Source organism: Pholis gunnellus (genome assembly GCF_910591455.1).
Source record: "Pholis gunnellus genome assembly, chromosome: 1".
NCBI lineage: Eukaryota > Metazoa > Chordata > Actinopteri > Perciformes > Pholidae > Pholis > Pholis gunnellus.
The window spans coordinates 1,431,350-1,455,400 of NC_136528.1; the positions used below are offsets into that span (position 1 = coordinate 1,431,350).

Below are 24,051 nucleotides of genomic sequence, written 5' to 3' on the forward strand. Positions count from 1 at the left end.
CGACCGTCAGTGAGTCAGGACTGTGTGCACGGGAGGAGATTGGAGCGAGCGATCCGATAGATTCGGGGGCGTGTTGGGCTAAATGGGCCGGATGATGCTTAATGTTGTGGAACTATTACAATGGTTATGATAATGATAATGGATTTTGAATAGGCCCCTCTGCTCGATGGGACGGAAGGCTCTTACATTCACACTGTGTGTGTGTGTGTGTGTGTGTGTGTGTGTGTGTGTGTGTGTGTGTGTGTGTGTGTGTGTGTGTGTGTGTCTGTGCATTATTGATTAAACTGTAAATGTTCAGCCATAAAGCTGCTGGTTCAAAGCTGTTTTCCCTTCTTGTAGTTGTTGATTCAGAACCGTTTTTGCAGTTTATGGCCTTCAGGCTTCATCTATCTTTTCACTCACTATCTCACTATCTCACTATCTCACTCACTATCTCACTCACTATCTCACTCACTATCTCACTATCTCACTCACTATCTCACTCACTATCTCACTATCTCACTCACTATCTTACTCACTATCTCACTCACTATCTCACTCACTATCTCACTCACTATCTCACTCACTATCTCACTCACTATCTCACTCACTATCTCACTCACTAGCTCACTATCTCACTATCTCACTATCTCACTCACTATCTCACTCACTATCTCACGATCTCACTCACTATCTCACTCACTATCTCACTCACTATCTCACTCACTATCTCACTATCTCACTCACTATCTCACTCACTAGCTCACTATCTCACTATCTCACTCACTATCTCACTATCTCACTATGTCACTATCTTACTCACTATCTCACTCACTATCTCACTATCTCACTATCTCACTCACTATCTCACTCACTATCTCACTATCTCACTCACTATCTCACTATCTCACTCACTATCTCACTATCTCACTCACTATCTTACTCACTATCTCACTCACTATCTCACTATCTCACTATCTCACTCACTATCTCACTCACTGTCTCACTCACTATCTCACTCACTATCTCACTCACTATCTCACTATCTCACTCACTGTCTCACTCACTATCTCGCTATCTCACTCACTATCTCACTCACTATCTCACTATCTCACTCACTATCTCACTCACTATCTCATTCACTATCTCACTATCTCACTATCTCACTCACTATCTCACTCACTATCTCACTCACTATCTCACTATCTCACTCACTATCTCACTCACTATCTCACTCACTAGCTCACTATCTCACTCACTATCTCACTATGTCACTATCTTACTCACTATCTCACTCACTATCTCACTATCTCACTATCTCACTATCTCACTCACTATCTCACTATCTCACTATCTCACTATCTCACTCACTATCTCACTATCTCACTATCTCACTATCTCACTCACTAGCTCACTATCTCACTATCTCACTCACTATCTCACTCACTATCTCACTCACTAGCTCACTATCTCACTCACTATCTCACTATCTCACTATCTCACTATCTCACTATCTCACTCACTATCTCACTATCTCACTATCTCACTATCTCACTCACTAGCTCACTATCTCACTCACTATCTCACTATCTCACTATGTCACTATCTTACTCACTATCTCACTCACTATCTCACTATCTCACTATCTCACTCACTATCTCACTATCTCACTCACTATCTCACTCACTATCTCACTCACTATCTCACTCACTATCTCACTCACTATCTCACTATCTCACTCACTATCTCACTATCTCACTCACTATCTCACTATCTCACTCACTATCTCACTATCTCACTCACTATCTCACTATCTCACTCACTATCTTACTCACTATCTCACTCACTATCTCACTCACTATCTCACTCACTATCTCACTATCTCACTCACTATCTCACTCACTATCTCACTCACTAGCTCACTATCTCACTCACTATCTCACTATGTCACTATCTTACTCACTATCTCACTCACTATCTCACTATCTCACTATCTCACTCACTATCTCACTTACTATCTCACTATCTCACTCACTATCTCACTCACTATCTCACTATCTCACTATCTCACTCACTATCTCACTCATCAAATCACCGTCCCAGTGAATCACTTAGTAAATAAAAATGTGTTTAATATCTAGATATGAAACCTTTTATATCTGCACTGAGATTAACTTTAACAACTCTCATAAACTCTTTAATGCTGATACTGTAGTTAATCCAGACAAAAGCATAAACTAGTTCTGTGTCGCACATGTTTCCTGGGCTGTGTATGTGTGTGTGTGTGTGTGTGTGTGTGTGTGTGTGTGTGTGTGTGTGTGTGTGTGCACTCTGGGTGAGACGTTGTCATTTTCGTTTCACTGGCGGGGACTGAAGGGGGCGTGACGGATAAACCACACGAAAATGCAAAATACTCAGCTGTGAATATTTTAATGTTACAGAAGCCTGTGTTGGATTACATGTTGGTTAGTTGTGCAGCCTCACAGCTGGTCGCAGCTGAAGTCTTTGTGTTGACATGTTGTGTAGTGAAGCACAGCCTGCAAAATGTTAACTATGAGATGAAACGCCCATTATTAAGATTACATTTGTTCAGTCTTATTATAAAATGAAGTGATTACTCTAGAAAATAAAAGACAAAAATAGACAAATGAGACATTGTGATGCTAAGCGAGTAGAGACAGTGGAAAGGATTATTCCTCATTGTATATCCATACATATGCTATATATATATATATATACATATATATATGAGTGTATATCTATACATACAGATATATATATATATATACATATATATATATATCTGTATGTATAGATATACTCTCAGTTTCTTTGTCATCATGTCCTGATGCTTGTAAAACACGTCTCTTCAGGACGAAACGCTTCGATCGGTTTCGGCAGAAGAAAATATCCACAAGCCTGTGTGTGTGTGTGTGTGTGTGTGTGTGTGTGTGTGTGTGTTCATTTTTCAAGCGTTGTTACATAACAGGGTGAAAAGACAGAGCAGGTTACATAAGGCCCCTATATTGTTGTAACGTGTGTGTGTGTGTGTACTATAGTGTATCAGGGAACCTCGGTGTGTGTGTGTGTGTGTGTGTGTGTGTGTGTGTGTGTGTGTGTGTGTGTGTGTGTGTGTGTGTGTGTGTGTGTGTGGTGTGTGTGTGGTGGAGCACGACGGAGGGAACACGAGGTCACGCTGAAACAGCTGTTGGAGCAATTCTCTCTAATTACCAAAATGTCCGCCCTCGTGGCGCCCGAGCAGCGTTTGTTAGATTACTCGCTCTCCCTGTGTCCACCTCCCTCTCTTCATCATCCCCCCCCGTACGCCGCCATCACTCCTGTCGTAGCTTCCTCTGCCTCCTCCTCTTCTTCATCCGTTGTTCCTCGGTGTGGCTCCGGGCTCATCTGACCCCTCCTCCGCTATTTGTCTGGTGGAAGAGGAAGAACCACCCGTGAGGTGACGCATGTGTTTGAAGGAGAAAGTGTAACATGTGTTTGTGATGCGATGTGTTTTGGGCAGCTGAGCCAACGCCACCTTTAATCAGAACCACATCACCGCAGGGTTTTTTATTTTTTGGCAACTTGTTCCGATTGTGTTTTCTTCATAATAATAATAATAATAATAAGGAACATTTCAAACATCAGGTCACAACTATACTAGATACGTAGAATAAAACTGATTTAAAGGTGTGCGTGAGGAGCAGTGCTTCGATAGTTACACTTTGGCTACGTTTAAATATTCCAAACATTTATCCTCCTTCCCGTCATAAGCGCCCACAGATGTCAATCAAGCGGTCTGTACACGCCCACACAGGCCTGAGTCTTCCTGAATAAGTGACCTGTTTTTGGGGGGTAGAGGTGTGATATTTGTACTCGTTCATAGTTCGTCGGTAGCACATTGTGTGTAATTTCACCCTTTTCATTCGTATGGTGTTGGTCTCTCCCTCGTCCCCGGTTGGTCTGAGTTCCTGCCACATCATTTGTCACTTTGACGAGCTGTCGATCTAGAAATAGCACCAGAACCAGCATGAAGCCGCCACAGAGAGCGAGCTGCTTGTCTGCTGTTGTTCTGTTCCTCGCTGCTTTCCACCGGTTGTTGTTGTTGTTGTTTTATGCCATAAAAAGGAGCGTTGCTTTAAATTTGAGATGATTTTTTGTTGCCAGTTTCTTGCATAAAGATTGGTGGCGAGGCTCTCAGAAGACTGCGGCCGTTCTAATAAATAAAAAACACCAAACTGAATAATCTAACAAAGCCTTGAAGCATATTTTATGACATCTGGTGTTCTGTCTTTGCATTATATACTGAAAAGCAAGAAGTTTTATGGTCACCTCCAGTATCTTCTGTTGAATCAAATTAGTGGACATGATCCGTCAGAGTTTGGATTTAAAAGATGTACAGCATGAAATACACCCTTCAGTTTCATTTTGCTGGTCAAAAAGTACTGAAATACACAGTTAAATTAAACATTTACTGCTACTTTTATACAAATGTGAAGATGTGTTGACGTCCTGAAGGGTGTACCAGCCGTTAATGACTCCCCCGTTGTGTGTTTGCGTCAGGTGAACCAGGAGAACGTGGTGAAGGTGGGCCACAGACAGGTGGTCAACATGATCCGCCACGGAAGCAACCGGCTCCTGATCAAGGTGGTGACGGTGAGCCGGAATCTGGACCCCGACGACACGGCGCGCAAAAAAGGTACAACAAACCTGCAGAGTGTTATTTTCAGAGTGCTACGCCAGCGGAAACACCTCTAACACCGGAGGACAAATGACTGACAGTGATACTCGAATCAGAATGAGGTTAGAAAAGGAAATAGTGGAGACAAGCTTCAGGTGCGGACACAGCGGCACATTTTACGTGTCGTAAAATTGGTGTGGAAAAAGCTTCTGCTGTGTGGAACTGCGAACAATTGTATTAAAATACCAAAGACTGCAGCAGGGCAGCATGCTGACACACATCATTATGTGTTATGTAATAATATCCCTCAGAGGCAGTGAGAATATCTGACTTACTCCATGTTCACAACGCAAAGAACAAAAATAACTCTGAAGCTCATATGTTTCCTAGCTGCTGGTTAGCTTGTTAGATTATCAGAGCTAAATCATTTAACAGTTCACAACTCACATACGACTTCATATTTCACTGCACAGGTGCCCGGGTGACAATTATGAAACAATTTTAAATACTTAAGCAGAAGTAGAAGAATCCTCAAGTCAGCAGAAGTGATTATTATTTCTTCCTAAAGTTTAGCTCCGTAACAGCCTGGTACCGCTCATAGACCACGTAACGATAGCAGCAGAACCTCTGACTGTATTAACAGGAAAAAGGAGTGTTTATTGCTTATGAAGTCAAGTTTTCATTTGTTATTTCAAAAGTTACATCTGTTAAAGACTAATTCTGCTGTCGATACCAAACTCTGATTCACTGGTAGGGATAATGCCTGACGAGGTGTTCATCATCAGGAAGTAGTGGACGACTTGCAAGGGTGGATGTCTGCCTCTGTGAAGACCACACATTTCTGATAACTGACAGCTCGATGGGCGTTATCATATTCATACCGTGGCCACCTGCCACAGAAAATAGAATTAAGACCATTCATTTATATTTTCATGCTTTTTTTGCAACTAAAATCTCCATTTCCTGGAACAATCATTAGCATCCCATAAGGTCCTCATGCAATGGAAACGCATTGTTCATCATTTAAGTAAATAGGACGGACGCTACATACGACTTATATTTCTATTTCGCTCAGCTGAGCCAGAAAGCTAACGTTATGCTAACAAGATTCAAAGTCAATAATATTGGGTTATGGTTGACAAAAAGTGAATATAATTTGAAAGACTGTTCAACAACAAGACTAGCTAGTTATCCAGCCATGTCATTTTCCCTAAATCAATATCAATATTTTCTTGAAATCTTTGCTAGCATAACGATATCATAGTGATAACTTAATGCTAGCGTTATGCTAATTACGTTTAAAGCGTAAAGATAACTTCATGCTAGCAAGATTCAAAGTCAATAACATTGTTTAACAACAAGACTAGCTCGCTATCCGGGGAATGTTAATAGCCCCAAATCAAAATAATGTTTTCACAAATTCTTGATTTGCATAACGCTGGCATGAAGCTAACAGTAAATATAATTTGGCAGCATGTAGGACTACACTCATAAGATATTCAGATCTTTCATTCATTTCGAACGGTGAACAGACGGTGAGTTTCAGTGGGATACTCAAAAGGTGTTCATTATCAGGACTTAATGGACATCTGGCAGCCAATCAGAATCGAGTACACACCCAGACCGTGGTATAATATACAGTAACTTACAGCAAACGTGACTAAATGAACAATTACCATTCATGAAGTGCCACTTAATCAAAAATGACATGTACGTATTTTGTTCTTGTGTGTCTTTGTCTCCCTCAGCTCCTCCCCCACCAAAGAGAGCCCCCACCACAGCACTGTCCATGCGCTCCAAGTCCATGACCTCTGAACTGGAGGAACTCGGTAAGAGCGTCCTCGGCCTGACTTTTTTTACTCACGATGTCTTTAGGAAGTCTGTGTCTAACAGCACCTCTCTCTGTTTCTCTGTTCTTCCTTCTTATTCTCATTGATTGGTTAAATCTCTCAATAGTGGATAAAGGTAAGCAGTTAGTTGCTGCATCACCTTTCTCCGTCCATTTTGCTTGACTGCAACATCCATCGGCTCACGGCGGCTGAATGAAGCTTTTGTTCTTGGCTAATGCAACTTAAGTTTCCATCATTCGCTTCGGTTTGCCTCTTAAATATGTAGAAAAACTGCTTTTCCTCCCTCCTCATCTCCTGCTCGCCATCATGCATGAAGGACTCTTGCTTCTAGAGACACCCGCCGCCATGGAGCTGTCGCCATGGCCGCTTCACATGACCCTCTTTATATGTGTTGCATTAAAAGTGCTGTGTCGTCCCAATACCTTCTGACAGACAAGGCAGTCAGCGTTTGTCAGACACATGAGCAGAAGGAGACACAGGAGGCCACATCGGTGAAAAGGGAGGAGGGTAAAAGGAAGGAAGGAAGGAAGGAAGGGAGGGAGGGAGGGAGGGCAGGATGTGTGAAATAGAAAGGAGGGACCACTGTACCATGCATGGTTTACCCCATAGACCGTATTTAAGAAGTGGATGTATTCAGTGTGACGTCACCCATTGCTTTGTGGAATGCCTTTTTTAAGCCTTGAGTTCGGCATTCAGGCCGTCACCATCTTGGTTTTTGTCCGACGCCATCTTGTTTTTTTAGAACCCAGGAGTGACACCCGAGGGTGGAGCTAAGTACAACCGCTGAACGAGACTTATTTCTGTGACTAAAAAGGTTGAAAATGTACTTTCCTGAAGTGGAAACATACTGTGAAAGAGTTTAAGTTGTAAGACCAAAAACTCCCAGACCAGACAACGCCGTGGTAGAGACCTGTCAATCACTGTGTAGAAGCTCAAGAAGACTTGAAGCTAGAGATTGAGACCATAAACTCATGTTTACAAAGTTTACTGAGGTAATAAATCAAGAGAGAAGTAGTAATTTTCTCATAGACTTCTATACAACCAGAGAAGTCACCCCCTGGTGGACATTAGAGAGAATGCAGCTTTAAGACACTTAATTTTAGCTTGGTAGCGTTTTAAAGTCGTAAGAGCATCACAGTTTTCATGTCTGAATTTAAATTTATAAATTTACAAATTCATAAATGACATATGCATTAAATATAAAAACAATATTAAAGAAAGCTACAATACAAGTGTGTTTTTGTTCAGCTTGTAAGAAGGATTGAGTCAGTTTTTGTGCTTTAAAGACTTCAAAATCTGTTTATGTCACCCCCCCCCCCCCCCCCCCCCCAAGCCACTCTAAGGAAAAAGAAAGGTGGTAAGTGACTGTAGGCATGTTTCAGTCTGATCCAGTATTTCCAATGATTGATGTATGTCACCACCTCCCTCACACCACCTCACTGTGATGATCTAACACTGTTCTTACTTTAATACTTCTACAAGAGTTTGATTTGTCTGACATTCAAACCAGACCCCGCGGTGTATTTGCATGATTTACAACCTTGTTTTTTGACTTCAGCTGTTGTGAACTTCGTTGTGTTCTAAGTGTCGCTGTTGCACGTTTTAATGTTGTACTGATGTGGAAAGGAAAGACGTTGGAGCTCCTCTGTTCTCCGTTCAGTCACAGATTATTGTTTCTCCTTCTTTCCGACTCGGTTTTAGAGATCGCACCGCGAAGATGCCGAGTCGTCAAGTTATTCGCTCTTTGTTAAAGAGAATGCTTCCTAAACAGCAGCAAGCCTCGCGTTATTTAATGACATTCAAGCTTAAGCATGAGACCCTGACTGAGGAATTACAGAACTCTTTACTCGTGTGTGTGTGTGTGTGTGTGTGTGTGTGTGTGTGTGTGTGTGTGTGTGTGTGTGTGTGTGTGCGTGTTGTTGGTTTCTAGGGCAACCGTGTTGCACGTTGTCTGATGTGCTGTATAGCAACAATCCAGTCGGGAGAGCGAGGAAATGTGCATTTTCTTCCTGTTGTGTGTGCGTTTGTGTTTGTGTTTTAGCCGTAACTTAAGGTCATTGACGCTCCTTTCCTCCCACCTTTCCTCCCTTCCTCACCTCTCCCCTCCCCCACTCCTCTCCTCTGTGTGTAGATGCGCAGAAGAAGAGGATTGTTTTCCAAGTCACTCTAAGTAATCGCAACCCCCTAATGCATGGAAGCTTTCCACATCCTAGACAGAGCTAGCCGGGGAGGTCCCGCAGCGAGAGGCTAGGTCGGGGGCTAGCATGTAGCTTCTCTGAGCAAAACCTCTTTTTAGTCGGACTCTATCTGACGGCATCATCACACACCAGAGGGAAGTTCAGTTCTGCCAAATTTGCCGTTGACACCTTTCCCACGTTGCGGGCTCGAGGAAAAAAAAAAAAACGACTGAGAAAGAAAATGGCAAACTTGACAGACCTCACGTTCATTGTTCATCTTACATTCGATGAGGGAACGACCCTGAGAGTTGGATGATGCTGCTGAGTCGGCTGTTTGGAAAGAGGCTTGCACGGCTTGCAAGGCTGGACGCACCCTCACATTTCATCAAAGTCCTCCTGTTCCCCCCCCATCCCCCCCAAAAATGATTGTGTTTCAATGTTATATTTTTGTTTCAGTCTCATCTGCAATTCAGTGTGGAAACACAGAGACGGGTCACTGTGAATGACTAGCTTGCGTTTGGCCCTCATGAGAAACTCACCAAGGCTTTTGCAAGTTCAGTCCGGCATTCTGCGTTTTATAAATGTGTTATTTTTTTCTGCTCACAAATTCACGGCTCGCTTTCATCTTCCCAGATAAAGTAGAAGAGATGACGCACGCGCAGAAGGCCTCGCCCGTCGACATGAAGATCGCCACAATCAAACCACGCCCATCCAGTCGCTGCTTGGTTACGGCAGCCGATATGAATGTAGGTGTCACTTGACCTGGAAAAACACACATAAAGACGGTGGAACATACATAAATAACTGTTACTTTTTTAAGAATTAGACAGTATATTATACCAATGAAGACTGTGTGTTGTTGGTTGTATATCATTAACAACGTTCTGGTTTGCAGTCCATGTATCATGACCGCCAGGGAGTAGCAGTGGTGCCACCCACCGTGCCGGGGGCGTTCCTGGGGCTCCCTGAAAAGGGCACTTTGAAAAAGCAAAAGTCCATAGGTATGACCCGTGTACCGCTGAGTGTGCATGTGTGAGTGACTGCATGTCCGTTACCTCGTGCTTTTTCAGCTCGTCGTAATATTCCATTAATGCTCAGAGGACCCGCTCTGTGTGCTCAAGCAATATTACAGCTAATTATAGATAAATTAGAACGATCCAGTCAGCAAAGTGTGCTTTCAGGCGATAATATTGGAGAGGTCATTAAGCGTATGCTGAGACCTCATTCTCACTACTGAACTAGAGGGACGTCGTGCAGGCTGATGTTACTCACGGCGCTTTTTGATTTGCAGTGCCAATATTATTATGACAAAAGGAAAAATTAAGAACCTTTTTTGGTTGGCAATAATTGCTATGAAAGCACTTTTAGAGCATGACACAGTGTGTCAACTAAATAGTGTCACTCATTGACAAAGTGGCGACAAATTACGATGAATGTAACTTTTTTTCAAGCCATTTTGGTCTTTTAAGGGAGATCATTTGATATTTTGAACCCCACTTTACCATAAACACGTTTTTTTATTTTTCAGGGAAGGCAAGTGGTCTTTAGACAGAGATAGAAGATCAAGATATATGCCACATGGACGTGTTATACACTACCTGAAAGAGCAGCACTGTGTAAAGTTGTTTGGGTAATAGATCAGAAATTAAAAAAATACACCATTATTAGAATAGGCGATAAAAACATCATCATACTGCATGAAAAAAAGGCTTAGGTTTTGCCCCAAACTGCATGAGATTATCATAAAGTGGGTTTGCCTGTGAAAGGGAGACTATTAGGTACCAATAGAACCCATTTTCATTCAGATATTTTGAGTGGAAAGGTCAAAGGACCCCTTTGAGTGTTTCCTGCTACAGCCTCTGAAAGACAGTAAAGTCAGCCAAGGAAGTCATTGCTGGTTGGAATAGATTTAAATTAAGCATTCTGCCTTTAATATAAAGGTTTATTTTTTTTTCCTCACTTCCGTTTCAAGATTTCAATTGATGGCGAATGGTCAAATAAACTCACCAGTAAATTCCCGCTTGCTGCAGCAAACGTCTTGTAGTCACCTTTTCTTATTTTTATCCTTCTGGCCTCTCGCAAATCTCAGGAACCTCCTGCTTGGATAAATAGAGGTTAAAAAAGAGCTCACATCTATAAATGAGACATTTGCAGTGTAAAGAGGACACCACGCTGGAAGTAAATAATAGGGGGTGTCTCTTCCAGGTCCTCACATCATTTTTCTTTCTGCTCCGTTTCTCCAAGGTACATCGGAGGATGAGAAACAGGGATTCCTCACACCTCCTCTTCTAAAGTTCGCCCGCAGCCTCTCTATGCCCGACACCTCAGAGGACATCCCTCCCCCTCCGGCCATTTCACCCCCTTCGCCGCCCGACTACAACTCTGGCCCTACACCCAAGGGTTACGGCACCACGCGACCCAGCTTCATCCAGAACTCACCCAATGCAGTGAAGACCATTAGCCGAACCACAGACATCGGTACGTTGAGGCGTGGCTATTACCGCCAGAGCTCGGAGCAGTTTGAGAGCACGCGCATTCGAGGGCGCACGCCGGTGCCGGAGAACCCTTACTCCGAGGTGGGCAATAGGTCACTGTATGTGCCAGCCAAACCAGCTCGAAGGAAGGGCATGCTAGTAAAGCAGCACAACGTCGAGGACAGTCCCGAGAAAACGTGTCGCATGCCAGCAAACCCCTCGGGCGCCGTTTCCATGCCGACTACGCCCGTAGAACGAACATGCTCCTCCATTCCCATCCCCACCATAATCGTCAAGGAGCCCTCCACCAGCAGCAGTGGCAAGAGCAGCCAGGGCAGCAGTATGGAGATCGAGCCCACCACCCCTGAACACCCGCCCCTCATGCCCAATGTTTGTGGTTTGCGTCCTGAAGACCCCATGTCTCTAAGCAACCCCTTTGCAGAAGCTATTGCCGGGGCAGTACGGGACCGGGAGAAAAGGCTAGAGGCAAAAAAGCACTCAATTGCCTTCCAGTCAATAGACATTGGGGACGATGACTTCGGTAGTCCCACACCAACCCCTCGCCTACGCCAGTCAAAGTCCATCGATGAAGGCATGTTCAGTAGCGACGAGAGGCTTCGAAGGATATTGGGTCCCCCTCCCGTTGCACAGCTTGGGCCACCTGTTGGTGGCGGTAGTGGCAACATGACAGATTTCAACACCCCTGAGCCCACAGTGGTACGGGAGCCTCTAAACACCAGAACAGGCCAGTGTCCCAACCTGGATAGTCCCGTTAGTCTCCCAGCCACTCCTGCTAAGAGCCACTACAGGGCCAACGGGACCTACCTCCATCCTGTCACCGGCAAGCCCTTGGATCCTAATTCTCCACTCGCTCTGGCCCTGGCAGCTCGTGACCGGGCGATGAAGGAGCAACAAAACCATCCTCAGAATCAGCCACCAAATCCTCCTCAGGTTCAGCAAACGCCCAAGCACGAAGCCCAGTCTCTCCCGATTCAGCCAAGCCACAAACCAGACCTCAACCAACCGCTGTTTATTGACACCAAACTACGCTCCGGGATCGAGACAAGTTTTGCCGCAATCTCCACGGCGACCATGGGGCGGCCTGGCCGAGGCGGTCTGCGGAGGCAGATGACGGAGCAGAAGTACGAGTCCGATGGGGCGCGGGAAGAGCGGCAGCATCAGGCACTGGAGGAGAGGAAAAGCGCCCCGGCAGATGTGGCAGACGCATCGCAACCCAAGTCGGCGGGGCTGCTGATGGTCCACACCAGCAACGAAGCAAGCAACAAGGTGAACAACCAAGAGGTGGAGGGCCAGGACAGCAACAGGCCATCTGAACTGAAGGACCCCAACCAACCCGATCCTCTCAACACTACAGCTCTGTCCTCCAATCCCCAGCTAACCTTATCTCAGAGGAGGAGCATTACCGTGGGCGAGTCCATGGAAGAACCAGTGAAGCTGCCCTTCCGCATCCCCCCTCCCCCTCTCGCCTCAGTTGATATTGATGAGGATTTTGAGTTCACAGAGCCCCTTCCCCCACCGCTGGAATTTGCCAACAGTATTGACATTCCTGATGACCAGGCTAGTGCCATTGCAGAGATGCTTCAGCAACAGAGACGGAATGGGGGACCAGCTCTACCCCCATACCACGCTCACGCCCCACCACCTGTCATGGGTCAACACAAACGGATGGCGAACAGCATGCCCCCCTCATATCCTCCTCCTCCACCAGACTCAGAATCAGGGGTGGGTGACTCGGGCATCGAGGAGGTAGACAGCCGCAGTAGCGGGGATCCCCAGCACATGGACACCACCAGCACCGTTTCCAGCATCTCCACCCTGTCGTCAGAGGGAGGCTTCTGCGACAGCGCTCTGGAGAGCCTCTATGCCACCGCGGACGGACATGCCTTCCTGGTGGATCGGCCCCCTGTGCCACCCAAACCCAAGGGCAAGTCCGTCATCAACAGGACATCGCTTTATCACGACGCTCTCATTGAAGAGCCTCCGGAGACCTATGGGTCACCGCCTCAGGCCCCTCCCCCTCCCCCTTCGTCCTCTGAACCTCCTAGGACTCCCACTCAAAGGACATCCAAGCTGTGGGGCGATCAACCCCCGGAGCTGCGCAGCCCCCCATCCACACCGGACAGCAAGAACACCGTCATCACCGAGCTGAGCTCCATTCTGCAGCAAATGAATCGCGACAGGCCAGCCAAGACAGAAGACAGCCTCGACTCCCCGACGGGGACCAGGGGGGGCTTCGGAACAAGGTGCGTAATAAGTCAGTCCCTCATGGCTCTGGGTTTTCCGAATTCTTTTTTACTCATATTTTCTTATTTTGATGTGTATAATCCCCTATATATCAGTCGAAGATCTTTCCTCAATGGGAACGTTTGTAAGAACTCTCTCTGTATGGGTTAGGTATACCCCTTACAGTCCATAGTGGTTTCATGGTGGATTGCCTATTGCAGTATTTGCATGTAGCAATACCTGAATGATACTATATGTGTTGTGCACAGTGGAGCTGGGTTTATTTTGTTCTTTTGGGAGAAGCCAGGAGTTTTCTTGCGGGGTCAGTTCACCAGAGATACAACCAAACATGTTTTCACTCACTCGTTGACATATCTTGCGATATGCAGATAGTTTGGGTTTTGTTTCCCCATGTTTTGTGATATCACAAAGGGACAGATTCACTGCATGCTCATCATTGATTATTGTGAGTTTGTTTTTTGTGTAAACAGGATTTTAAATGATGTCTTGTAGATTATAGCTTCTTGAGTCTTGTGTGAAGTGTATATGAAGGTGTGTAATGTATTTAATGTGAAGGCCTTTATAGAAGCATGGTCAACCCAAGGTTTTTCAGAAGCTTCATATTGTTGAGGCTTGTGCTCTATATACATCTTTATATACTGTACATATATCACAAATTCCAGAGCATAGCTTTGCAGGTTGTCAGAGGCGAGCATGGATCTTTGTAAAGGGGTAAACCTGGTCACTCACTGTTACTGCAAGACGTCGAGAGGCTGCCACCCTGCTGTTGTTCACCAAGAAATAGTTCTATTATGTAACTCCCTCCAAAAAGGACTTGAATATTTCTTGTCACAATATTTGGCCGTAGAGAATAGTGTTGAAACAAGCTTTTATTGTGGTAGAAGTCTCAGTTTGTGAGGTCTGTGTATCATGATCCATGGACATCCTTCTGTATAAGCTCTTCAGATGATGATCTGATTAGGGCTGCAACTAACGATTATTTTAATAATCGATTAATCTGTCGATTATTTGTTCGATTAATCGATGAATCGGATTAAAAAAAAAATAATTTAAAAAAGCATTGATTTCCAACCCTTTAATCAAAAACAGAGCTGACAGTGCACATTCACAGTGCAACAAATCTTCAGAAAGTGCCCAAACAGGTTGCTCGAACAGCCCTGAGCTGTTGAAGTAATTATTTAAAAAAATTAATTTGTGGAAGTCCCAGATATCACGGACAGTTCAACGGCTTTCAGGCCGATAAGCCACGCCCCCTCTCCGGCGCGTCCAGCGCGATGCACGCGAATGAACACAAATAGTCCCCCGGCGATACCGGCGGCACGAATGACGCGAAAATAATACAAATCGCGTAAATCAACTTCCGGTGTTGTCATGGCAACGTTTATACGCCGGTCACCTGTTCCGTTATTCCTGCTGCTGTGAACACTCAAACATCTCCGACACTTATTGAGTGGCGTAATAATCGCGCGACACAACGAATCGATAATGAAATTCGTTGCCAACTCTTTTAATAATCGATTTTTATCGATTTTATCGATTCGTTGTTGCAGCCCTAGATCTGATGACTCTATAGTTAAATCCACTGTTTATAACATGTGCTCATACTCTAGCTTTCTATTTGTTTGATTTATCTAAAGTGACTGTAGGGCAAGAAGCCTGTTTCCTTGTTGATAGGTAGGATTGAGAGGTGGTACATTTGATGAGATCGATTTCCTGCCATGTTTTAGATTGTTCGGGGACGCGTAGGTGTTAAATTTCGCAGTAACTGGGACAGCGTTTTGATGGACCCCTGCACCTGAACCAGCTCATGCTCATGGTTTTTTAAACTCACATCTCCTCTGTATGAGAGGGAAATAAAAAGCACGATAAATAATTCACCCATCACATGCATTTTATATGACCGGTCGCTCATCAGAGAGGTGTAGAGAGCAGAGGGGAAAGAGTTGATTCCTCTGGGTCGACTGTGCCGACAGCATCACATCAACACAGTGACGTTGGTTTGTGGTAATTGCAGCGATATGCCCGGCAGCTGCTCGAGTCCGGCCTTGAGTGCCCTCCTTCACGCTTCACGCCACATACTATCGCGTTATCCTCATTTTCATCCTCTGTTCAAAGTCATGTCTGTTTGACCTTTACACCTTGTACTCATTTCATTTTCAGCCCACGCCTCTCCATCTTCATCTCCATTTTCTCCAGTCTCCTGTAGTTCCTTCACCTCTTCTTTCTTCATGCCCTCTGTGTCTCCCGTCTGCACAGGTAGGTTCCACGTCACACCAAAGCCCTGTTTCCACTTTCACCGTTTTTAATCCATCGCCTACATGTAGTTGTCTTGTTTGGTGTCTCTGCCTGTCCGTCTGTGTGTGTTGGCATATTCTTGTGAACACTGTCACTCAAATATAAATTACATACTTCAACTGTATGCTGCTCCTGTCAAGTAGATGACAGAAGAGTTGCAGCATGAAGTTGAATACTAGTGAGGAAGAATGGAAACTCCTGCAGCTCGTTTCAGTGTTTCAAGGATTTAAGAAACATTTATTGTCGTTGTGCAACACAGGGATGCACAACCACATTCAGTTGTAGCCCGTTTATAACACAACAAACACACGATGAACAAAACAAAAACAGCAGAACATTCCTCGAGTGTATTTTTAAAATTTTCATCATGATGAATGTAAACAGCAGCAACAAAAACATTTCTCTGGTCAGATAAAATGGCCGACATCTTCACATTAAGAGGAAACATCGTCCTTCAACTGTGACTGTTTGAGTCCTCCTCCTCTGGTCCACCAGAGTCCTCATGATGTGAACACAGAGTCCTCCTCCTCTGGTCCACCAGAGTCCTCATGATGTGAACACAGAGTCCTCCTCCTCTGGTCCACCAGAGTCCTCATGATGTGAACACAGAGTCCTCCTCCTCTGGTCCACCAGAGTCCTCATGATGTGAACACAGAGTCCTCCTCCTCTGGTCCACCAGAGTCCTCATGATGTGAACACAGAGTCCTCCTCCTCTGGTCCATCAGAGTCCTGATATCTGTCCTGATGTCCCCCCTTCAAGTGCAGCTTGATCGTGGACCACCATGGATCCAGGTCTCTGTGAAGATGTGGGCTCAAAGGTCACCGACCTCCTGCTGCTTTCATCCATCTTATTTTTCTGCGATCGGGGCATCAGAGAGCCAGGAGCATGCTGGGTAGTGGAGTAGCCTCAGGTCCTAGCTGGGTTAGCTTAGCTTCCATCTGTGCCCTCCTTCCTCTCCTCTCTGGGGCAGTTTGGTGTCGTTTGGTCCGGCAGGTCTGGCTGGTTGTCGGCCGTGGAGCGGCGACGCTTCCTTTTCATCTACCTTTGCAGCGTGTACATCCGCCGCCGTCAGGCCAAACCGTCCCGGTAAAGGGTCACGGCCTGGTGCACGCTGCCACACACAGAATACACAGCGTTTAAAGGCAGAGTGAGTCTGATTTGTCTAGTTTGTAAACAACTTCCGAAGACTCTCTCTGGTTTTGGACTGAGTTTTGTCATCTCGGGCGTTTCACCTCGCTATATTTGCGGGCGGAGCTTTTGGCGCTGTTTCCACCATTTTCATAGCTTCCTGTTGGATTTGTGTTAAAGATCTGGCACCTGGTTGCTACATTTTTATAGAGGTTGACGCCCAGAAACATCTCGGATACAGCAAGATATGAAAATTCATAAAGACAGAGATGATGGTGTGACAGCTTACGTGTCTCTTGTTCTGCCTGTTGTGGTGAAAAGTTGCATTGGCGACAAAGTGAAGAGCGGTCTGTTTGTTCTGCTGCTAGCTTTATGATGCTAAGCTATCAGGTGAATGGAGCTGGCAGCCTCTCAAAGTAAACTGTTTATTCCCCCCAAAGCCGTGCAGTTGATATGATTGTTGTGTTGTTGTAACTGAGAGGATTGTTTTTGCACATCAAGTTTTTATGACTTCAGGAAAGCAGAGATTTGTATGTTTCTTTTTGAATTCTGTTTTAATGTGATTCATCTCAGGTTTAATGAAAATATGAGCTGCAATTTGGGGGGAAAGTACTTCATGTTCGCTTTTCAGGGACAATTACAGGAGGGGATGTGTTGGATTATCTCTTTTGGTCCCAGTTTTTCAATGGTATTGAAAAGTAATAAAAAGTTATCTTGAATATGATATTGTATACTGTATATATATATATATATATAGAGATGTTTTCACATGAATATAAAATAGATATTAGAGATGAATTACATAGTTATTTTGATGAAAAACACGATTGATTACTATAACAAAGTAAAACATTTAGAATTGTTGATGGTTGAACCGGTCTGGATCCTTCTGGACCAGCTGCTATAATCAAACAATGATCTCCATCTGTTCATGTGGATCCTCAGTGATCATCTAGTAGCAGAAGATAAAGGTGATCAGTGATCTCTAAAAGTTACATTTGCTCCTTTCTTCTTCTGAACTGATCCGATCCGTGACTCTGATCCGTGTTCCGCTGCAGCTCTACTCTCGGCTGCCTTCGTTATTTCTCTCTGTGTGTAGTTTGAAGCGGTGTTGACTGATCTGATTAGCTTAGTTCAGTATTCTGGTTCCTCTGTGGGATCAAACCACCAGATGTCTTCCTGCTAAAGCCAGTAGATTGCTTGTAATCTGGGATTTTTCGATTGTTTCCGTCTGGTGGAGTTTTAAACCCCGCTCGCTCGCTCGCTCTCTCTCTCGGGTGTCGTGGGGGTCTCTGATTATCTGCCTCCGTGCTCAGAGGGGGTTTTCCTGTTGCACTGCTTTGTCTTGTGGAGAGTTTTTGGTCATTCACTGAGCAGCAGATAAGGTTGCGACTCCCAGATAGGGGGGGGGGGGGGGGGGGTCCTGCTTCTCTGACTGTCAAACAGATGGCAACAGAAGATGGCCTAGATTCACACATGCTCTCCCCCATCTCTCTCCCTCTCGCCCTCCATCCTCTCGCTGCTCGTGCCCTTCCTCCGCCTCTCGTTTCCTCGTTGACATCGGCCTCAGCACCAGTGGACATTTGTGGGTTTTATTTATTTATTTATTTCATTCTCTCTCTTTTTCTACATTTCTTCATCCCCGTCTCTTTGCTCCCAGATTAAATGTGCGTTGGTTGTGCCTGTGGACGAAAGGGTTGCCTAGCAACCGGCTGATGAGAGCAGCCTTGAGGCCTACGGTGATGTCAGTCTGAGTCAGGGGAGGGGTGTGTGTGTGTGTGTGTTTATACGTGTGTGTGTTTATACGTGTGTGTGTTTGTACGTTTGTGTGTGTGTCGTGTGTACGTGTGTGTTTGTGTGTGTGTCGTGTGTGTGTTTATACATGTGTGTGTGTGTGTGTGATGGAGCAGGAGGATGGCGGGCCTCACCCTCGGCAGAGTTCAACATCATCTCACGCAGGTCACGTGCAGCGCTGCTTTAGTAGGCCACCGTTATGTAACACCAGCACAGCCGAGTCAGTATCTATCTGTGTGTGTGTGTGTGTGTGTGTGTGTGTGTGTGTGTGTGTGTGTGTGCGTTCAAGCTTCTATAAATACATGCAGCGCCAATGAGTGCGACCCTGAATGTGTGCTGAAGAGAAGCAGGGCGTCATCATGTTGGTGAAACCACAGATATCAATAGCACCACATCTCAGCTGACGGAGAGCGAGCTGCGGTGCTGCGCTGACACGAAGGCCAGCGAGGGACACGTGCTAATGTTACTTGTGTGTGTGTGCGTGTGCGTGTGTGCGTGTGTGTGTGGGGGGGGGGGTACACATTTGCAGAATACTGTTGGTTCTTGACTGTAAACACAGAACTCCTTCAGCTCAAAGTTCTGTGATGACTTTTAAATGAACAAAGAGAAATAGACACGGGTTGTAGTTTTTGTTTGTTTGTCTTTGGATTAGATTAGCTCTGTGTTTTGTGCTAGTTAGCTAATGTTAGCATGCTAACACACTAAACTACAATGGTGACCATAGTAAATATGAACTGCTAAATATCAGCATGTTAGCATTACCACTGTGAGCATGTTAGCATGCTGTTTTAGCATTTAGCTTAAAGTACTGCTCACAGAGATGCTAGCATGGTTGTTGTGGGTTTGCTTGTTTATGATCGAGAGAAATGATGACAATGTTTCTTCATCCACCGTCGTCTGGGAGCACTTTTGTTGTCAGACGCCGTTAAAGGTGCAACATGTCACTGAATAGTCAGTAAATTCTGACGTCCCCGTCTGTCCACGATTGTCCTGGATTCAGGCTGCGTGTCCCGAGTCCACGACAAACATCTGGAAAAAAAACTTAAATGTCCCGGGTTTTCAACATTCACCACCAAATGTTCCCAGTTTTCACCACAATCAAAATAATAATAAAAATACTATTGAACTTAAAAATAAGAAAGGAGGAGAATAGACGTTCTCATTCAAATCAATGTAGCAGGACGGTCGGATCGGTGGCCATTCGTATGCGTATTGTTGCCACAGCGTCCGATATAAAAACCATAAAAACTAAACCGACTTACAGTAACGACTAAAAAGAGCAGTTGAGTAGAAACGTTACGAAGCCAGAGTCATTTTATTTGTAATTATTCTTAGATGGCCAGATTGCAAATATACAAGTGTAGTTTTTAAAAGGAATCTAATTATACTACACCAATGCAATACTTGTGTTTTGTGGTTACTGGTGTTATTTAACTGATTAAAATAAACAATGTTTTGGTGGATTTTGGGAGACAAAACATTGTTTTGTTTTTTTAAATGATCTGGTTTGTTCTCTTTTGTGGTACGTGACTCTTGGTGTCTGTAAGAAGTGTTAATGAGGTCAGAGAAGCTCAACGAGACTCTGTGCTAATTAGCCTAATAAGCAATTACATACTTTTCACATCAATTTCACTCCTGAAACCAAAAGTGTTTCACAGATGATAGAATAGCAGGATGCCAATTAGAGGAGTGCTTGACAGATCTCAGGTTAAGTATTTGTTGGTGCTGTTGTAGTCGGAGCGTAGCCGTCCGGTCATTAAATAGAGATCAAATTAAAAAGCTGTGAGAGGACGAGCCGTAAAAGTAGAGGTGGAAAAACAGAAGGCCGACAGATGTCAGAGACGTATCGGTTCATGAAGATGTTACGCGTGCTTTCCTCTTCTCCTTCATCTCATGTCATTTGTTTGTTTGTCGTGTGAATGTCTAACGTTGTCCTCTGTCTCCATCGCATCCGTCCAACACGACCTCCTGCGGAGAAGCCGGTGTTGAAAAAGTGAAAATCTGTAAGTTTTTTTTTGAAGGCAGCACTTTTTAACAATGGCCCAGTTCCATTTTGTTAGAGTGCCCCCCCCCCCCCCCCCCCCCCCTCAGTCCCCCTCTCTTCCCCTCGGGCCGTCCCATATGTTACATGAGGGGACAGAGATCTAGGCTGCACCTCTGCTGTAGAGAGCAGGAGGAGGTCTGATTATAGACTCTGGTGTTAAAAGTTCAATCGATTTATCAGAGAAACAATCAACTCATCACATCCTTTGAAGGGGGGGGGGGTGTGATCATCCTGCATGGATTGCTGTGTGTGGGGGGGGGGGGGGGGGGGGGGGGGGGGGGGGGGGGGGGGGGGGGGGGGGGGGGGGGGTAGGTATTCTTGTGTGTTCTGCTCCAAATATCAGCACATCCCTCCATCTGGGGCAGCAGGTAATGTGAGAGTGAAGTACTCACACACATGTACAAATACACACATGATATACACACACGTGATACAAAAACATAATACAAACAAACACACTTAATACAAACACACATGATACACACACGCACATAATACAAACACACATGATACAAAAACACATAATACACACACACATGATACAAACACACATGATACACACACGCATGATACACACACACACATGATACACACACACACATGATACACACACACTTAATACAAACACACATGATACACACACGCACATAATACAAACACACATGATAGAAAAACACATAATACAAACACACATGATACAAACACACATGATACACACACACACATGATACAAACACACATGATACACACACATATAATACAAACACACATGATACAAACACACACGTGATACAAACACACATGATACAAACACACATGATACACACACATATAATACAAACACACATGATACACACACATATAATACAAACACACATGATACAAACACACATGATACACACACACATGATACACACACATGATACAAACACACATGATACAAACACACATGATACAAACACACATGATACAAACACACATGATACACACACACACATGATACAAACAAACACACTTAATATAAACACACATGGTACACACATGCATGATACACACACACATGATACACACACATGATACAAACACACATGATACAAACACACATGATACAAACACACATGATACAAACAAACACACTTAATACAAATACACATGATACACACACACACATGATACACACACACATAATACAAACACACATGATACACACACACACATGATACAAACACACATAATACAAACACACATGATACACACACACATGATACAAACACACATGATACAAACACACATGATACAAACACACGTGATACACACACACGTGATACACACACACACAGTTCTGTGGTTTTTTTGCATGTTGTGGTGAAACCTGTTTCTTGTCTCGTTGAAGTTTCACGTTCTCCAAATGTGTATTTTTTCAGTGCAACATCACAACAAGTGTTTATGTTCAGGTGTACCTGCTGGGTCTGTTGGTCTGTAGGTCTGTAGGCCTGTTGGTCTGTTGGTCTGTAGGCCTGTTGGTCTGTAGGCCTGTAGGTCTGTAGGTCTGTAGGCCTGTTGGTCTGTAGGCCTGTAGGTCTGTAGGCCTGTTGGTCTGTAGGCCTGTAGGTCTGTAGGTCTGTAGGCCTGTTGGCCTGTAGGTCTGTAGGTCTGTAGGCCTGTAGGCCTGTTGGTCTGTAGGCCTGTAGGTCTGTAGGTCTGTAGGCCTGTTGGTCTGTAGGCCTGTTGGTCTGTAGGCCTGTAGGTCTGTAGGTCTGTAGGCCTGTTGGCCTGTAGGTCTGTAGGTCTGTAGGCCTGTTGGTCTGTAGGCCTGTAGGTCTGTAGGTCTGTAGGCCTGTTGGTCTGTAGGCCTGTTGGTCTGTAGGCCTGTAGGTCTGTAGGTCTGTAGGCCTGTTGGCCTGTAGGTCTGTAGGTCTGTAGGCCTGTTGGTCTGTAGGTCTGTAGGCCTGTAGGTCTGTAGGCCTGTTGGTCTGTAGGTCTGTTGGTCTGTAGGTCTGTAGGTCTGTAGGCCTGTTGGTCTGTAGGTCTGTAGGTCTGTTGGTCTGTAGGTCTGTAAGCCTGTAGGTCTGTAGGTCTGTAGGCCTGTAGGTCTGTAGGCCTGTTGGTCTGTAGGTCTGTAGGTCTGTTGGTCTGTAGGTCTGTAGGTCTGTAGGCCTGTAGGTCTGTAGGTCTGTTGGTCTGTAGGCCTGTAGGTCTGTAGGTCTGTAGGCCTGTTGGTCTGTAGGTCTGTAGGCCTGTTGGTCTGTTGTTAATCTACAGTTTTCTTGTTGTCAACAAATCCCATGAAGCGTCTAAAACCAACAATGACTTCTGACTTCCTGCCTGTTGGGCCTCTGCTCCAAAGCCCATTGGTTCCTACTGAAGACGTTAATATTTAAAAACAAACAGCTCTCAAGTATAATATAGTTCCATTTTTAATGAAAGGCTCAGTAAGTCAATGAAACGGTCAGTTTGGTTTTTAGCAAACGTTACTCAAACACAAGGAAACAGTGTCTTTGTTGGGACTAGTTTCATCTGCGGATGAATCCACTTATATCAACTCATCCTCTCTCTCTCTATATATATATACTGTGTATATATACTGTATATATATATATTTATTTGGCTTTCAATCCACTGTACTTGTATGTGTTTGGCTTTAGTTTTATTATGGGATTTTTTGACAGCAAAATAAATATAGTATATCACCAAAATGTTCCGTCGCTGAGTTGTAAACAGATCAACTACAGAGCATATTTTCCCCTCTGAACCTCTTGAAGAGGTAAAAATAATGTGTAGTTCTTTATAAAAAAGGAAGAAACAAAGACCAGAGAAACGTCAGAGAAGGAAATCAGTTTGAGTGGCAGAACATCATCTTCTTTGTCCTGACCCACTAATCATCTGACAACCGCACAGATTGATCTTTCAGCACAGAATTACTGTTTATTTTCTGTTACAAAGAACACCAGATACAGGAATCCGTTTAGAATATAAGAAGTAAACTGTATATATTATTTACTATCGTCAAAAAATAAAGCTTTTGTTCCTGATAACTGTTGTGGTTCTAGGATGCAGAGTTAATCTGCGTGTGATGCAGATATCTCTGAGGGAAGACGGTTACTTCAATACTCCTCGTACGATAAGGGCTGTAAAGAGGTCGGCGTGGGTAACCCTCCTCTCCCCATGTTGTGTTACACATCCAGCCATTAGCACGCTGCAGGCTGCAGGACGCCCAGCGTGGACCCGGAGGCCTGCACTCAGGCTTTGTTACAGTAATCGCTTCACATGAATGTAATAAAACCATTAAACATGTTAACTATGGCGGGAAAAAGCCTTTGAATGTTGCACATCTAAAGGGAGCCTCGCTCTGCTGATCAGCTCAGA

The 24,051-nt window shown here is 44.6% G+C and overlaps 1 protein-coding gene across 1 annotated transcript in view; it reads left to right on the forward strand.

The window, feature by feature from the left end:
• The window catches only part of LOC306696645 (SH3 and multiple ankyrin repeat domains protein 2-like), a gene marked incomplete at its 3' end in the record, with an annotated part of 104,617 nt that overhangs the window by 78,768 nt on the left and 1,798 nt on the right, over nt 1-24,051 (forward strand). Inside the window, exons 16-22 of the mRNA XM_079160305.1 lie at nt 4,540-4,675; nt 6,406-6,486; nt 7,841-7,864; nt 8,639-8,677; nt 9,318-9,430; nt 9,580-9,685; nt 10,929-13,422. Of these exons, the coding sequence (XP_079016431.1) occupies nt 4,540-4,675; nt 6,406-6,486; nt 7,841-7,864; nt 8,639-8,677; nt 9,318-9,430; nt 9,580-9,685; nt 10,929-13,422 (2,993 nt within the window). The remainder of the gene's footprint in view (nt 1-4,539; nt 4,676-6,405; nt 6,487-7,840; nt 7,865-8,638; nt 8,678-9,317; nt 9,431-9,579; nt 9,686-10,928; nt 13,423-24,051) is intronic.